This window comes from Pleurodeles waltl, chromosome 10 (genome assembly GCF_031143425.1).
Source record: "Pleurodeles waltl isolate 20211129_DDA chromosome 10, aPleWal1.hap1.20221129, whole genome shotgun sequence".
In the NCBI taxonomy this organism is placed as follows: Eukaryota; Metazoa; Chordata; class Amphibia; order Caudata; family Salamandridae; genus Pleurodeles; species Pleurodeles waltl.
The window spans coordinates 764311446-764330506 of NC_090449.1; the positions used below are offsets into that span (position 1 = coordinate 764311446).

At 44.0% G+C, this 19061-nt stretch overlaps 1 protein-coding gene across 1 annotated transcript in view; it reads right to left on the reverse strand.

Moving 5' to 3' along the window:
- The window catches only part of GAD2 (glutamate decarboxylase 2), a 508839-nt gene that overhangs the window by 205908 nt on the left and 283870 nt on the right, over positions 1–19061 (reverse strand). The window contains exon 11 of the mRNA XM_069211360.1: positions 18040–18104. Coding sequence (XP_069067461.1) covers positions 18040–18104 — 65 coding nt within the window. The remainder of the gene's footprint in view (positions 1–18039; positions 18105–19061) is intronic.

Below are 19061 nucleotides of genomic sequence, written 5' to 3' on the forward strand. Positions count from 1 at the left end.
TATTTGTGGCTTGAAATCCATAAAAATGTAAAAGAAATGATGTAGCATAACACAATAGGCTCATGAAGCTATTTCACCCTGAAATCATTGTTTAATAGGCACACTGGACACAATGAATGGAGAATGTAAACAGTTGCAAGCTGTCTGGTCAACAAAGATAATTGAATGATTCACTGTGTTTTTGTGAGGAATCCATAAAAAATAAGATCTTGATTGGGGCTTCTTTCAACATCAAATTTGAAAGATGATAATGATGATGATGATGATTGTAAGAAATTGAGTTGTTAGTTGAGAGGGGTGAGAGTTCCATTCAAGTAACAGACAGAATACTTGTCAGAATGAACCACAAAACTCACTAAATAAACTTGTGCTTAGCTGCGTGGTAGCTTGGCACAAAAGCAGTCAGGCGTAACCTCGAGGCAATATTTAAAATATTAATGCAGCACTCAAATAATAATAATGTGAAATCCCAACTCAAGCAAAATACCAGCTGGAGCTTTATGCTTGCAGGAGCCAAAAGAAAATCATTGCCCAAGCGAAGAACAGGTTGCTCTCAGAGGTTCACATTGTCGGGAGACGTGGGTGACTGTTAACGGTTGCAAGTAGCCCAGAACTTCTGTATTTTCACCTGGAGTCCAGTTCTTGCCGTTTTCAGGTTAGAGGAATACAATCTGACACCATCCACAGGGCTATGACCTAGGGAGGCACCTCTTGAGGATCAGGACTCATACAAGCAGAGGCCAGCAGCAGGGCTTAGGCTGGTCAGTTACAAAGGAGGCCTCTGAAAGGTTGTTATGTCCCTTTAGATTAAACAGGTCAGCCAACTGACTCTTGGGGTCACTTCTGGTTTCCGGGGTTCAAGGCAAGCAGGGCCAGTCTTCCTTCTTTAAACAGCAAGGCAGTCCTTTCTCCTAATTGGCCCGAGGTACAGGAGTGTTCTGATGAGAAGTTCTGAGGATATTATACTCATTGCCAGACTGTGTGTGGCAGTCACTCTCTTTGTCTATCACAATCTGGGTCTGGTCAGTTCTTCCCTCTTCCTTGGGTTTGGGTCCAAGCTGTCTAAAAAGAAAAAGGACAGGGTGAGCTGCTTTTGCCCAGGACAGGGCAGGGAACTTCAGAAGTCAGGAAGGGGGGAAGCACAGCCCTCAGGCTTCCCTTGGAAGCTCAAGAAAGGCAGAATGCAATCTCCCACGCCATCCTTCTCTGGAGAGGAATGCCCTTCCCCACACCTAAGGCACTTTTGTCCCCTGTTTGGAAAGAATGCACACCAGACTACAGAAGAGCCATTAAAAGTCAAGTGACCCTGGGCAATGGCAGAAAGGCACATTTGGTTTAGGTAGAAAGATGCCAACTTCTTTAAAGTGGCATTTTCAGAACAGTACCTTAAAATTCAACTTTACCATTAAATAGGTCTTTAAATTACAATTCAATTTAGTGGAAGAAGTATCTCTTTATTTACTCACAAACTAAAGTCATTACTTATTAAGTGTAACAAGGTAACCCAGTTTATGACTTGTTAGCAGGAGTAAAGTGTGTAGAGTCCCAAAAGCCAACAAAACAGGTTTGGCACAGGAAGGCAAAAATTGGGGTAATCCTGCAGAAAGGTCCAACAATAATAATAATAATAATAATAATAATAATAATAATAATAATAATAACAATAATAATATAGTAGTTTTGCTTTGACTACTACTAATGTTAATGGGAGTACAATATTAATAATAACAATTATATTAACAATAAATAGGATAATGTACATTCAGTGTACATTATAAGGATATTCCAAGTCACCTCCAAGGTCCATGATAACTTAGTGGCATAAGACTATATACAGTGAATTCGGCCACCTGAAGAACCTGGGGCTAAACCCTATGGTAGAAGCACATTTTTGACTGATCTTACTGCAGCTTTCCAGCACAAAAAATACAGAAGACCATTTAAAAATTCAATTTTGTTAATTTCTAAAGGAGAATAACATTTTGGAGAGCACATAGTTTGATTTTAGACCTTCTCAAAGTATGTATTTGGTATTGATGTCTGTTCTGAATGACCTAATGCTAGCAAGGAGAACATCTATGAGGGGAGGTTGCATGCAAACACTAGTAAAAATGGTTCGGAAAACATATGTCCAATACCACCTGGTGGAGTTACAAATGTACAATGTTAGACCTGACAGCCTTAGGGTGGTCACCCCTAACTTTTTGCCTGCTTCCCTCCACTTTTTAGACACTGTTTTTGCTGGTTTTAAGACTCTGCACACTTTACCACTGCTAACCAGTGCTAAAGTGCATACACTCTCTCCCTTTAAACATGGTAACATTGGATCATACCCAATTTGGCTATTTAATTTACTTATAAGTCTCTAGTAGAGTGAACTATGTGTGCCCAGGGCCTGTAGATTAAATGCTACTAGTGGGCCTGCAGCACTGATTGTGCCACCCACTTAAGTAGCCCCTGAACCTTGCCTCAGGCCTGCCATTGCAAGGCTTGTGCGTGCAGTTTTACTGCCAATTCACCCTGGCACTTGCCAAGCCTAAAGCTCCCCTTTTTCTACATATAAGACACCCCTAAGGTATGCCCTAGGTAACCCATAGGGCAGGGTGCTGTGTAGGCAAAAGGCAGGGCATGTACCTATGTAGTTTACGTGTCCTGGTAGTGTAAAACTCCTAAATTCATTTTTACACTGCTGTGAGGCCTGCCCCCTTCATAGGCTAACATTGGGGCTGCCCTCATACATTGTTTGAGTGGTAGCTGCTGATCTGAAAGTAGTAGGAAGGTCTTATTTTGTATGGCCAGAATGGTGATATTAAATCCTGCTGACTGGCGAAGTTGGATTTATTATTACTATTTTAGAAATGCCACTTTTAGAAAGTGAGCATTTCTCTGCACTTAAATCCTTCAGTGCCTTACAATCCACATCTGGCTGGGTTTAGTTGACAGCTCCTTGTGCATTCACTCAGACACACCCCAAACACAGGATACTCAGACTCACGTAACATAGACACTTCCTGGAGAAGAAACTTGTAACCAGAACCTGCATCCTGCCAAGAAGAACTGCCTGGCTGCCCAAAGGACTCACCTGACTGCTTTCTATGAAGGACTGCTGCCTTGCTGTTGCCCTGCTGCCTTGCTGCTCTCTGGCTGAGGTGAAGAGGTGCTCTCCAAGGGCTTGGATAGAGCTTGCTTCCTGTTCCCTGAAGTCTCAGGACCAAAAAGACTTCATCTCTTCAAGAAGGACTCCTTGTGCGGCAAAATTTGACTCACAGCCTGCCAGAAATGACGAACAGCCTGCACCGCGGTGAGAATTTCACTGCACGCCTTTCCGGAACGACGCAGCCTGACTTCGCAACGAGAAGATTGACGCAGCGCCAGCTTAGCAACCGGAAATTCGACGCACAGTGTACTGGATCGACGCATAGCCGAGACGGAACGATGCAGCCCGACTTCCAGAGATGAATCGACGCATCGCCTGCTGTGCGGTAGAAAATTCGACGCAACGCCCACCGGATCGCCGCAGCTCCTGTGACTTCATCCTGCCAGTGCAGGAAATCCACGCACCGTCCCAGGGGCGTCTGAAAACCCTACAACCCGAAGAGGATCCACGATCGAGTGCCAGAAATCGACGCACAGCCGTCCCTGTGTGGAAACTAAATGACGCATCGCCGTGTGTGGCCCGAGAAATCGACGCATACCCCTTTGTTTCCACGCTTCTCCTCCTCTGCGGCCCTTTGCAGAGATTTTTCATGCAAATCAGGTACTTTGTTTTTTAAAGAGACTTTGTTTGCTTCTAAAAGACTGAAGACACTTTATATCACTTTTCAGTGATATCTTTACATTTACCTATTGCATCTTTGATCGTTTTGACCTGCATTTATCCAGATAAATATTACATATTTTTCTAAACACTGTGTGATGTATTTTTGTCGTGCTATATGGTGTTATTGTATGATTTATTGCACAAATACTTTACACATTGCCTTCTAAGTTAAGCCTGGCTGCTCAGTGCCAAGCTACCAGAGGGTGGGCACAGGATAATTTGGATTGTGTGTGATTTACCCTGACTAGAGTGAGGGTCCTTGCTTGGACAGTGGGTAACCTGACTGCCAACCAAAGACCCCATTTCTAACATACACCTATAAACTGGTATCATGCAGCAACAAGCCACCAGTACCATAGAATTACCTGTTAATCCCCATGGAATGTGGAATTACTATGGGCACTCAGTTTTTCAGGGTGGAATTTCACACAGAATTCTCAATTCTATTGCAATTAATGCTCCCATTAACCACTTGCACTGAGCTGGTAGCTAATAGGAGTGAGGATCTGACGGCAGGAAGGGTGTTGAGTTAGTAGGCAGGAGCAAAAAATTGAATTTGGTCTGTAATGCTCCCCCCCTCCTTTGTCATAGGAGTTGATGGGTGGAGGCAACGGACAGAGGTTTTGTTGCTCCTGCAGTCCAAGCCTTAAACACTTTTACCAGCTGAATTTTTCAGTTAATAAAGTCAGGTCCAATAGTCCTTGGGAAATTTAGGTGCAGGAACATGGGCCACTTATTAAGTGAAGTGTTATTGCACCATGTGTGGTAGATGTCATGTATGACATCACATTAGATTGTAGAGTGTGAGGGGATTCCATTCCTCAGGCGGAGATAGGCAAAGGTTGTGATCTACTCGTGTGTGGATAGGATACTTCAAATAAAGAACCTACTCTTCATTTATCAAGTTAAAGTTTGGATCTTTATTACAATTGGCGACAAGCTGTGGCAGAGAAGACTTTGAAGTATCTTAACACCATTGGTCATCTAATTGTAGTTTTATTGATCTCTCCTCATATTTGACATATTTTAGATCAATTACCTTCAAGAAAACTAAGGACTTCTAACTCCTTCACTCTAAGGAACTCAGTGAGCAGACTTTTGAACTACAATTTGTCTCTGTATCGCTAATTTAGACGTATTTAGTAGTTTTCAAAACGACGAGCGTTAAGAATTTATAAATAAACTTACCGCTCTTTCGACTACGTTAGAACTCTGCGTGTGGGTCCCTAAAATGAAAGTTTCAAGTTCGAGCGGTGCACGCTCATTCTCTCGTGCACTGTAGCATTAGTTTGACGCATGAGCCTGTGTGCGCGCTCTCATGCGTGTATGAAGTGAAGCAGAAAGAAGGATCGAAAGTACTACTAAGGACTCAGTTCAGTACAGTTTAAAAAGTATGCGCTCTCTTGCATGTGTACTGCCAGCAGTATTTCGGAATTCTACGGCGAAAAGGAAGGATCTGCTGTTCACAAGCAGTGGTGTGATGTAAGGGAGATTCGTTTTAGAAATCTTCCCATTTGTTTGGATTTATCCGAACGACTAAGACAATTATAACTACAGTGTGAGATTCCTTTTAGTGGGAAACATCGTTTAAGTTGATATCGATCTGAAGGACCTGGACAAATACTTTTTCAACTTTACACAAGTTGTTTAGGTCATTATATTTTTTTTCTTTTTTTGTGTGTTTTCTTTGCAATTGGCAATGCAAAATATTTCACCTCCACCTTTTTATTAACTATGCCAGGAGAACCACCCATAAAATGGTCTAAATAAAAAAAAAAACGTTTCTGCATTATTCCAGAGTTTGTGGTACTAATTTATCTAATGAAAGGAAAAACATATTTACTTATGCACTGTTTAGGCTGTGAAGGACAGGACATTTTTGAAACTTTACCTGACCCTGGTGATGAAGGTACTGATCTAAACAAATTTGAGCTATGCTTAAAAAAATTAGACCTACACTACTTACCTAAAATTAGCACCATTTTAGAACGTTACCATTTCGGCATGAGAGAGCAAAACTTTTGTGAAAGTATTGAGGAATATATAACGGCGCTAAGAAAGTTATCATCAACATGCAAATTTGGAGCTACTATTGATGAGCGCATCAGAGATCAGTTTATGTTGAGGTGTCCTTGTGACAAAATAAGCCAAGAACTGTGGAGTAAAGATGATCCATCTCTACATGAAGTTATAATTTTGGCCAAGAGTGTGGAACACACTTTAGCCTGTGTTGAAGAGTTAGAAAGAGGAAAAAATATTGGAATAAATAGAATTACTACTAAAAAAGAACAGAATATGTGCAAAGAAGTCGAGGGAGATAAAGAAGATGAGAGAGTTAATCATGGGCAGTGGCCTAGGTTCAAAGACACTAAGGGGGTCATTCTGACCCTGGCGGTCCAAGACCGCCAGGGCCACGAATGACGGAAGCACCGCCAACAGGCTGGCGGTGCTTCCAAGCCCATTCTGACCGCTGTGGTAAAGCCGCGGTCAGAAAACCGGGGCCGGCGGTTTCCCACCGTTTTTGCCCTGGCTGGGCGAATCCGCCTGGGCAGCGCTGCAAGCAGCGCTGCCCTGGGGATTCTGACCCCCTTACCTCCAGCCTGTTTCTGGCGGTTTTCACCGCCAGGAAGAGGCTGGGGGTAAGGGGTGTCCTGGGGCCCCTGGGGGCCCCTGCACTGCCCATGCCACTGGCATGGGCAGTGCAGGGGCCCCCTAACAGGGCCCCATGAAGCTTTTCACTGTCTGCCTAGCAGACAGTGAAAAGCGCGACGGGTGCAACTGCACTTGTCGCACCGCCGCAACACCGCCGGCTCCATTCGGAGCCGGCTCCTGTGTTGCGGCCCCCATTCCCGCTGGGCCGGCCGGCGCTAACTTGGTTAGCGCCCGCCGGCCCAGCTGGAATGTAAGAATGGGGGAAGCGGTATTTTGGCCGCATGGCGGCCAAATGCCGGTTCCCGCCTGGCGGACGGCTACCGCCGCCCGCCAGGGTTGGAATCAGGCCCTAAGTGTTTTTTCGTTGTGGAAACACTGGCCACTATGCCTCATACAAGAAATGTCCAGCTATCAATATGACTTGCAAAGTTTGTAACAAAAAGGGACATTTTGCTAAGTGTTGTAAGTCCAGCAAAAGTCTAATGTCTGTGAAAGTTGTAGAGGACTGTATACTATCTGTTGGTACGCAAGCTGGAAAAAGAAAACACCCTAAGGCTCCTGTTACTATTTTCGGAGTTGAGTGTGAAGTATTATTTGACTCTGGGGCATGGTTAACTTTAATATCTAATGACTTATTCGACAAACATTTGAGTCACAAAGTCAGTTTGAAAGAGCCGGATGTCATTCTCAGTGCTTATGGGGGGCAGGTTATAGAATTGAGAGGTTAGTTCAAATCTGAAATTTCTTTCAAAACGAACACAACTTTTGGAAAAGTTTATATTCCTGTTAAAGGGGACAGTGTGTTGAGCTGGCCACACCAGAAGGAGCTAAATGTTATTCTAGACCCTAATTCACCCACACCTGTTATGATTAAGAGTGAGCTTGTTGAAATGTTGCGTGGCTTTCTGTGCAAGATGAAAAAGGAGTATCTGTACCTGACTTTGTTAATGAATACAAGGAAGTCTTCAGCGACAAATTAGGTTGTTTGAAGAAGTATCTCCATTGCATAAGACTAAAGGAAGGGTCTGTTCCTGTGGCTGCCAAAGTACGTCCCATTCCAATATCCATGAAGGATGATGTTGAAAAGGAAATACAGAGGTTATGTAAGGAAGGAATAATTGAACCAGTAGAATCCTCTGAATGGATCTCGCCGATTGTACTTGCACGCAAGCAAACTGGAGAAATCAGACTATGCATTGATTTGAGAAACCTTAATAGGTGCGTAGTCAGTGATCAGTTCCCATTACCTAACATAACTGAGATGGTCCCGCTTTTACATGGGTCTAAATACTTCAGCAAGCTAGATTTGACTTCGGCGCATCATCAAATTATGTTGCATGTTGACTCGAAAGACTATACCACATTTATTACTCCTTTTGGAACTTTTAGGTTTATAAGGATGCCTTTTGGTTTAGTGTCTGCTGCTGCTGTATTTCAGCGCATGATGTATGAATTATTTGGTTCTGAACCTGGGGTAAAATGTTTCCAAGATCACATATTAATACATGGATGAACAGAAAAAGAGCATGAGATGAGAGTTAGGAAGGTTTTAACCATAATGAGAGAACATGGTTTGACACTCAAGATAAAAAAGTGTTCCTTCTGCAAAACAGAAATTGAATATCTAGGTCATAACATTACAGCCAAGGGTTTGTATCCAAAGGAGGACCTTGTCATGAACATCTTGAAACTACGTAATTCTGAAAAGAAAGAGGAGCTGTTGTCTTTTTTTGGTATGGTAGAGTTTCATGCTAAATTTTTACCCAATCTAGCCTCTAAGACAGAACACATGCGGAAGCTGCTAAAGAAAGGAATTGAGTTCATATGGGATGATGAATGTGAAAATGAATTTGAAGGGATAAAAAGGGAACTGTCGACAATTGGGAGTTTGAACTCATTTGATCTGGAAAAGAGATATGTGATCATGACAGATGCCAGTATGAGAGGTCTGGGAGGAGTGTTGCTACAGGATGCGGGTAATGGTGATCTCAGACCAGTGGTGTACAGTTCTAGGACTCTGCGTGGTGCTGAGATGAATTACTCTACTATTGAGAGAGAGGCTCTGAGCGTATTCAGGGCAGTCAACAAATTTAAGAATTTTGTGTGGGGAAGAGAATTTCAGGTTTTCACTGATCACAAACCACTGGTGGAAGTTTTTATGAAGAAAGGTCTAGATATGATTTCCAGTTGGAATAGCTGATGGATTGTTAACCTGCAAGACTATTGTTTTAGTGTGTTCTATGTCCCAGGGCCTAGTAACAGGAATGCTGATTGTTTGTCAAGACTTAATTCTGAAGCTGAGGAGTGTTTAGAGAAAAGTCATGAGGGTGAGATTAGTGTGTGCAGCATAACGGAAGGAATTGTGGACCAAGATGAATGGTTGAGAGCTGTAGCTGAGGATTCTGTTTTACAACGTGAGTGTGAGGCACTTAAGTATGGGTGGAATTCGAATGTGAAACGAGATGAAAATTTGAGAGGATTTTGGAGAGTGAAAGATGAGTTGTCCATAGAGAGTGGTCTTCTTTTGCGTGGTTTAAGATTAGTAGTTCCATTTTTATTAATTGACAAAATTATTGATTTGGGACATGAAGGACATCAAGGGATGAGTGGGACAAAAGCTAGAATTTGCCTTAACTATTGGTGGCCAGGCATGGATTTGATGATCGAAAGGAAAGTCAGGGAATGTCCAGATTGTTGTAATAGTGACAAAGTGTACAAAACTAGAGTACCACCAATGTGTGTTAGGGACATTCCTAGTAAACCTTGGGAGGTGGTGGCAGTTGACATTGTAGGACCAATTCACGGGAAAGGTGGAGCCAACTATATTCTGGTTTTGGTGGATCCGTTTTCTGGGTGGGCTGAAATAGGGATTATTAGTAGTGTTGAGACCAAGAGGGTTATTGACTTTTTAAAGAAATATTCAACCGTGAAGGTTTGACGATTTCTATTGTGACTGATAATGGCCCACAGTTTGTTTCTTTTGAAATGGAAGAATATCTTAAGTGCAGAGGCATTGAACCTAGAAAATGTTCTTTGTATCACCCGGAGGGAAATGGTACGGTGGAGAGATTTAACAAATTTATAAAGGAATGCATACAATTGGAAGTTGCGGCAGGCAGGAATTGGAAAGATGGTCTAAAAAACTTTCTACATGCTTACAGGTTCACACCACACTCTACTACAGGTGAAGTTCCATTTGAACTTTTCAAGAGTCGTAAAGGAAACATTCTTTTGGCACCAGGGTGGGTGTGTTGGGGAAAAAATGACAGTGTCTCATGGTCCAGTATGAGAGGTGGGAGTGAGTGTGAGAAGAAATGTACACAAAGAAGGAAAGATCATTTTGATGAAAAGAAGAACACATTAAACATTGGTGTGAAGGTAGGAGATTAAATTTGAGTCAAGAAACCCACCCTGTGCAAAAGTGGAAGTAAGTTCATGATCCATTTGAAGTCATCAAACTTTTCAGGAATGCTGTCAAAATTAAAGATGGAAGGGTATGGAATCTCAGTCTTGTAGTGATTTAAAAAAGGGTTTTGTGAAGTGTACCCTCATTCCTGAGTGTTTCTCACCTTTATTGTTGTTTGTTTTTGTTTTTTTGTCCTCTGTTCCTTGTATTGTTTTGATGAACAACATGTACTTTGTATCTTATCTTTACGATGGAAGGTGTGTGGTAGATGTCATGTATGACATCACATCAAATTGTAGAGTGTGAGGGGATTCCATTTCTCAGGCAGTGATAGGAGAAGGTTGTGATCTACTCGTCATGCTCCATTAACCACTTGCACTGCGCTGGTAGCTAATAGGAGTGAGGAGCTGACAGCAGGAAGGGTGTTGAGTTAGTAGGCAGGAGCAAAAAATGGAAAATGGTGTGTAATGCTCCCCCCTCCTTTGTCATAGGAGTTGATGGGTGGAGGCAGGGGACAGAGATTTGGTTGCTCTTGCAGTCCAAGCCTTAAACACTTTTACCAGCTGGATTTTTCAGTTAATAAAGTCAGGTCCAATAGTCCTTGGGAAATTTAGGTGCAGGAACATGGGCCACTTATTGAGTGGAGTGTTATTGCACCATGGAATACCGATCCGCTCCTTTCATAATTGGCCCCAATGTGTGGGTTCTGTTACTAATTGCTTAACATCACATGTGTTGGTCAATTAAATATGTAGCTTCAAACAACAGATTCTTCACTTTAGGTACATTAAATTCACCTAAAATAAATGAACTTTAGGGAGAACACTATGACTATATCTGCAAAATACATAAAAAAGAGTTAGTACAGAAAGTAGTAGATCAGATCCGCTGTCCATGTAATGTTGGCTGCAGGATTTCTAGCTAGTAACAGGTTCTCATTGTTTATGAGACTAAAAGAAATGTAAGCATGGTTATCTATAGTCATTCCATACCAATGATTACTAAACCACAGCTATGTTTATCTCCTGGAAGGTTTACCCAATTTATGTAAAAAACAGAAGGTACAGTTTCAAAAAGTGTGTGGCCGTTCCAAGGTTTATATAAATTTTCTATGATGAATAGAACATCTAAATTCCTAACTAAAACCATTCGTGAATTTCACAAGCACAGCTAGCCAAGGAACATGGTTTTATTATTTCCTTCAAGACTTACAAATCTTTGGTTGAAGATGGGAAGCAATCATATACCTTCTAAATCGAAGTCAGAATTTTAGTTTCAAACATCCATCGGTGAGTATGGATATCGTATTTTCTGTATTTTTGTCTTTAGGCAGTTCAAAATGAGGACTCTTGTGCTAGACACCATACACACTGCTGTGACATTATGAGAACACTTTTTTTTGGGAAGGACCCCAATCACTCATTTTGGAATTAGATGCATAGATGACTACAAACCGGTGATGTGATATTACAGGTGAAACATAAGTCCTCATGCTGTGGTATGAACAAAACGTGTTGGCTGACTTCACTGTTTTATCATGGAGAGACAACAAATAAAGAAATGATTTTAACAGCACAAGTTGGAAACTTCTGAAGCTTTATTACCTGGACTATAAACAAATGTTTTCTTCATATTTGAAGCTGTTTTTTGTTGTATAGTTATATACATTGTATACCTGATCTTAGTGTTTTACATGTTAGCAGTAGAGCTTAAATAGGCAGCATGTCAATGTCCCATTACAGGAATTACATAGATAGGGCCAGAGAGACTTACTGTGGGTGTGCCTTTACAACATCAGTGGGCCTGTCTGAGCCTCTACTGCTTTTGCTTAAACAATGCACTCACACCAGCAGCCTTCTCGTCATCTAAACACCCAGGCCCTCATTCTGACCTTGGCGGTCTTTTCGCAAGACCGCCGAGTTACCGCCGCGGTAAAGACCGCCGACCGCGGCGGTATGCCGCTGCGCGTATTCCGACCGCTGGGAGCGTTCCGCCGGAATACCGCCAGCAGCCACACTGGCGGTCGGCGGGAAAGTGGAGACTGGTCAACCTCCACCGCCACGCCAGCAGAACACCGCCCCCAGAATTACGACCCACATTTCTGTGTGGCGGTCTTCTGTTGGCGGTCTTCTGTTGGCGGTCACGTCCCTATGGCTCCCGTCGCCTCCCGGAGGACCAACGCACAAGGTAAGTTGATCGTCCGTGAGGGGAGGGGGTGGGGGGGTGTTGTGTGATGTGTGCGTGCATGGGGGTGTGCGTGTGAGTGTGTAGAGGGGTGCTGCTGTGTCTATGGGTAATGTGTGCGGTTCGGCAGGTGCGCATGTCGGCATGTATGTGTGCGGGTATGTGTCCCCGTTGTGTATGTGTGTGTAGGGGGGGTGTATATGTGCATGTTGGGGGTGTGTGCATGTCGGGGTACATGTATGTACATGTCGGGGTGGGGGTGGGGAGGGGGTTCGTACCACCTCTGGGGGGTGGCAGGGGGGTGGAGGGTGTGGGGGGAGGACTCGGGTGGGTAGTGGGGGGTGGGGGAGACCCCTATCAGTGCCAGGGAAGGAATTCCCTGGCCCCGATAGTGCTTACCGCCATGGTTCGCACGGCGGTTCCCGCCCGCAAGAAACCGCGGCGGTAGGCAGGGTCATAATACCCTTGGCGGTCTTGGGACGACCGCGGGGCCGGAGTGCGCAAACTCCAGCCCCGCGGTCATGACCGCCGCGGCGGTCGGAGTGGAGAAGTAGCGGTCGGTCGCGGCGGGGACCGCCGCGGTCAGAATGCCATTTTTAATACCGCCGGTCTGTTCGCGGTCCGACCGCCGTCTCTCCGCCGACCGCCAGGGTCAGAATGAGGGCCCCAGTGTCTGCACAGATCACATGCATATAATGGTCAACATGGGGTCGTTCCACCCCAAACCATTATTGGGACACCCCATGGGAACACACCACAAACCTATATGTCACTAGCTTGCCTGTAAAGGTTACTGTCTTCTATTGCACTTTCATGGACCCTGCCACGCTTCCTTCCGCACACCAAAATGGCCCTGGACAGGCAATGAACTCTGAAGACGGTAGCTTGCACATAGGGTTCCGGAATCATCCTCATCGGCAACTTGAAACACAGATGTACACGAAAGACTGTTACCAGATCCGTTATTACAGACAACCCTGAAACTCTAACTCAACTGGTAGACAAGACCAGCTGCTTAGGTGGGATTCAAAGTCTTCTTCAAGCAAATAAAGTCCAATTGCATACCCGACAATCGGCTTAAAATCACACATACACCAAACTCTCAGCACGCTGAAATGAGCAGAACACTGTACATTTGCTCCAAGTTTTTGTACTTTTTCTCAGGAGAGGTTGTTTCGAAATTCTTCCGAGAGGGTTCAGCTTGTTCATGTTGCATATACTGGGCCATCCAGGTAATAGATTTACACCCTACCACTTTGAAAGCTTATTAGCTTTAACTGGTCTGAATTCTTCTGATAACCTGGCACTTTAAGGTCTCAGCACATTAATGATATGACAGTATCATAGACATAGATTTTGACATAAAAGTAACCTAGAGTATGTTACATCTTTCTTAATAGCTGTGGCTGCACCAACCTACAGAAAATACTGATAACCACATTGCACAAAGTACATACAGATGTTAATGTAAACATGGATATTTCACACTGTGCAATATATCACTTGCCTCCCATACAGCATTCAAAAACTAGATCATGCATCAGTTGCTTCTCATACAGAATTAAAAAACAAAATTCATATAATTCATATATCGCGAACACCAAGGAGCGGTTTTACACAGTTTCAGTATTCTCAACTGTGCATTACAACATAATAAACATGGCTTTCATCTGCCGGCATCAATAAAGTAAAAACATCATGGCAATAATGGGTTGTATATGGTAAAAGGTTTTTAATTTTTTAATAGCAGCTTATGGACTGGCGTGAAAAAAGAGCAGACAAGATAAATATCCACCACATTTTCAAAAGCAACACCACGCTAATTGATTAATGAAACATCATCTTACTTCAAAAAGCTGTGACTGCAGCGCACCCTCTTTTTACTATACAGGTACACACTGCTTACACGGGTTCTCTCTAAGTACTTTTCAGCCAAGGAACCCCTAAAATAATTCTAAGCTGCACTCAGAATACTATAACCTACTTAAAGTAACTCGCCTGTCTGCTTCCGAGTAGCACTGACCTGATGCGATGTACTAAGATCTCCCTTGAGATTACCTTCAAAGATTCTTTGGGAGACTTATAATTTAATGCGTAGTTGACAAGCTATCTCGAAGACTGTTGAGTGGAGGTCTAGGTCTCTGGGGACCATAGAGCTAGAGGAAGAACCTATATTGTGGGTGATGGATTACATAATGTACATGATGCAGCGTTCAGAGATTGCCTGACAGCCTGTACATAGGAATATATTGAATCCCTGGAGATAAATAGGCCTGGCCTCACTACTCTAGTACCGAATACCGTTTACATGATGTTGACAACACATCCAAAAAGTTGTTAGCTTGGCTCATCAAACGTGACAAGTGTCTCTGATTGGACCTACTGGTTAGGGATAAAAATGTTCAACATAGATTTGGCTATTGCAGTACCCCTTACAGCATACTACGTTTCTCTATAACAATCAATGGCTGGGGGACATGAAATGTACTGGAAGAGATTTGTATATGCGCATCCTCGAAGTGTGTCCAGTCGCCAGGAAAACACTTGAATTGGAGCTGACAGTGGAGAAGATACTGACTAAGACAGATTAACCTAATAGGGAAAAGTGCCAGATTTAAACTGTTTTCCAGTGGGAATCTATCAATGTTTGCCAAGCAGGTTAATTAGCCACAGACTATGAAATCTAAGGGAGGAAGAGCAATGGGCCACCTACAAACAGAATTCTGTATGGGCACAATAATTCTGATCCAAAAAACCAGGAGCCCTGCAGAAGAATGATGTCTGTTTTGGGCCTTTTAAACATTGAAATAAAAGTGTTAGGTAAAGTCCTAGCTCATCATGGAACAAGTACTACGCTGATCCAATTTGATCAATCTAGATTCATGTACCCTGTTAGACTTCTCATCCTTGGCGTGGTCTCCCTTAACTTTTTGCCTCTGTTTACCAGGTTGTTGATGTGTGCTGGACTCTGATTTTGCTGTTTTTGTTACTCTGGGCACTTTACCACTGCTAACCAGTGCTAAAGTGCAAGTGCTCCTTTACAAAATGTGTATGTAATTGGCTTATCCATGATTGGCATATTTGATTTACTAGTAAGTCCCTAGTAAAGTGCACTGGAGGTGCCAGGGCCTGTAAATCAAATGCTACTAGTGGGCCTGTAGCACTGGTTGTGCCACCCACATAAGTAGCTCTGTAATAATGTCTCAGACCTGCCATTGCAGTGTCGGTGTGCAGTTTTACCTGTAAAGTCTACTTGGCAAGTGTACCCACTTGCCAGGCCTAAACCTTCCCTTTTCGTACATGTAAGTCACCCCTAAGGTAGACCATAGGTAGCTCCAAGGACAGGGTGCAGTGTATGGTTAATGTAAGACATATAGGGGGTGATTCTAACTTTGGCGGGAGGCGGAGGCCGCCCGCCAAAGTTCCCCCAACAGAATACCGCTACGCGGTCAGAAGACCGCCGCGGTTATTCTGTGTTTCCCGCTGGGCTGCCGGGCCACCGCCAGAAGGCCGCCCGCCAGCACAGCGGGAAACCCCTTCCCACGAGGAAGCCGGCTCCGAATGGAGCCGGCGGAGTGGGAAGGGTGCGACGGGTGCAGTAGCACCCGTCGCGATTTTCAGTGTCTGCAATGCACTTTCAAATCTGATTAAAGTGTAGATTCCCTTTGGGAGCGGATGGACATGTGGAGTTTGGGGTCTCTGAGCTCACAATTTAAAAATACATCTTTTAGTAAAGTTGATTTTAAGATTGTGTGTTTGAAAATGCCACTTTTAGAAAATGAGCATTTTCTTGCTTATACCATTTCTGTGACTCTGCCTGTTTGTGGATTCCTTGTCTGGGTCAGTTTGACAGTTGGACTGGTTGCACCTCACACTAGACAGTGACACAAAGGGAGCTGGGGTGTAGCCTGCATATCCTGATGGGAGGAGTGGTCACTCACACCTGAAAGGGCTGTGCCTGCCCTCACACAATGCAGTCTCCAACCCCCTGGTGAGTGTCTGGGGGCTGGGCTGGGCTGGGCAAGGCAGGATTTCACATTCACAAGAGACTTTACTTTGAAGTAGGCCTACTTCAAAGGAGAAATTGGGTATTAGAAGGGCACCCAAAACCACAGACTTTAGAAACACTTCTGGAAACAAGAGGAACCTCTGCCTGGAGAAGAGCTGAAGAGCTGAGGAAGAAGAGCTGCCCTGCCTGTGACTGTGCTTTGTGGAGCTATCCTTCAGTTGCTGCTTCTGCCACAGTAAGAGGGCAAAGACTGGACTTTGTGTGCCTTCCATCTTGTGAAGAAATCTCCAAGAGCTTGATTTACAGCTTGCCTCCTGTTGTTTGAAGTCTCAGGGACAGCAACGACTTCTCTCTACCAGCACCTGGAGTCTTTGGAGAGACTCCTGCTCTGACAAGTGGTTCCCTATCAAGTCCCTGGGCCGTTGAAAGGAAAGCTGGTGAAAATCGAAGAAAATTGACTTTGCACGGCTTCGGACTGATGCCGCTGCTGAATCCGGCAACGCCGCCTGCACTCAACTCCGTGATCTTCGCTGGAACTCATGATCTTCGCAGGCCTGACATCGCTGAAGCCATGCTGAAGTCTGCGACTCCCTGGAAGTCGCCGCACCACGTCATGACCAACGCTGCTCGAAGTGTGCAGATTCAACGTTTCGCACAGACGGCGAGACCCGACTTCACGCATCGCCTTGTTTTAATTTCTTTACCAAGGTACTGTACCTGGGGGTCTACGTGACTCTGTGTCCAGCGCCGCTGGTGTCGAGTTGTTGGGAACGACTCCATTACGACACCGTGTTAACACCTCATCGAAGCATTTAATGTTTCTATTTAGTTTAATCTTTAAAAATTCATTACTTGACTTGTGTATGTTGGATTTTTGTCGTTTTGGACTTGTTTTGTTTAGATAACTATTTCCTATTTTTCTAAACGTGTGTTGTGTCATTTTGTAGTGTTTCCATTGAGTTACAGTGTGTGTTGGTACAAATACTTTACACCTAGCACTCTGAAGTTAAGCCTACTGCTCTGCCAAGCTACCAAGGGGGTAAGCAGGGGTTAGCTGAGGGTGATTCTCTTTTACCCTGACTAGAGTACGGGTCCTTGCTTGAACAGGGGGTAACCTGACTGTCAACCAAACATCCCATTCCTAACATACCCTGTGTTGCCTTTATTATCCTTTGTCACAAGGCACCACTGCATGAAAGTTGCTGTGTTGCCTTGCATCAAAAGTGAGAGAGATATCTACTAAGATATAGTGGACATATCTCCCCTAGCACTGGTGCACTTTTGGCAGCCATTGGCCAATGCACACACCCTTGTGCCATAGTGCAAGGGAGTGTGCATTCTCTGATGCAAAGGCTTTGTACTGGAAGGAGTCCCTTCTTGTACAAAGTCTATGTTTTAAGACTTTTCCCACTTTGTATGTCTGTTGTACAAATGCAGCACACATGCAAAGTTGATTGAAATGAAAACTTTTCTCCTTGTTATGCCTACCTTGAGGTGGCGTAAGAATTTAGTGCAAATTCCTGTCTATCAATATTTCAGGGAGGAATCTGCCTGATCCCAAACTCATCTGTGGTTGCAATAAAAGCCCAAGCAGTTCATGACGCTACTTTCCATTACTTTAGGATACTACTAAACGCAAATCCTGATTTCTATCGAACAGTAAATCCCACTCTACCACTTTACGATGGGTTTGTGCCATAAAAGTGACAGAAACTCGGCGCAAAGCGTTAGTAAATCTAGGCCGTGGTGTCAGGGCACCACCCAAACTTCTCTGACTCGACATCGAGAAGGTATCGGACTTCATCAAATGTATACATTTTCACTTTTATGATTATTATTTAGGTTTGTTTCCACCAACTGGCATAGCAACATAAATTAAGAATAACTGAAAATATGCTAATACGTGACTGCCATAAATACATGTAATCTGTGCAGGGTATGCTTCGGAAAATGCCTTTAAAATCATACCTGTCAGCACCATTTAACTTCCATCTGTGCTTCCTGGACATCAATAGGCCTCCACCCCACGCTGCCTAAAAAAATTACAAAATGTTATTCATAATTCTCTGAAAAAATGGTTGCTCGAGATTACACTTGCATGACACTGCTGATATCCTCTCACCAAGATAAACTCAACCGAAATACAAATCTGGGCACTTGAAAGGAGGTGTATGGCTTCAAACATTACTTTAGGTAATGCACAATTAGTTAAAGAAGTACACATATTTGGCGATTAGTAATTAGGTACCAAAACTGTAGAGGTCCTAACCTGAGGTGAGAGGAAGCATTATTAATTCACTCATACTGGTGAACAATACAAAGATGTCTGAAAAAAGTGTAGAAAGTACATTTCTGCATAAAACAGTCATATCAACTTTAATCATGTTCTTTTAGGCAGGAATACAACAGCACATTATGCCACAATACATTTTTCTCATATTTTCAGAGTGGGGTATGAATAGTACGTATCTACATATACTTAATCCATGTAGTCCAAAATACTGTGTAAAATGACCTCTTTTGAGAGCAGATTTGTAGAAGTGTGCGCAAATCCTGCAAAATGTTGAACAAAGCACATTGAGCCAAACTCGATGCATACTAAATGTTAATCACTGAAACACATATAGGGGGTCATTCAGACCTTGGCGGACGGCGGAGGCCGTCCGCCAAGGTACCGCCGACAAATGACCGCACCGCGGTCAAAAGACTGCGGCGGCCATTCAAACATTTCCGCTGGGCCGGCGGGCGCTCTCCAAAAGAGCTCCCGCCGGCCCAGCGGAAATGCCCCTGCAACGAGGACGCCGGCTCAGAATTGAGCCGGCGTAGTTGCAGGGGTGCGACGGGTGCAGTTGCACCCGTCGCGTATTTCAGTGTCTGCAAAGCAGACACTGAAATACTTTGTGGGGCCCTCTTACGGGGCCCCTGCAGTGCCCATGCCATTGGCATGGGCACTGCAGGGGCCCCCAGGGGCCCTGCGGCACCCCCTACTG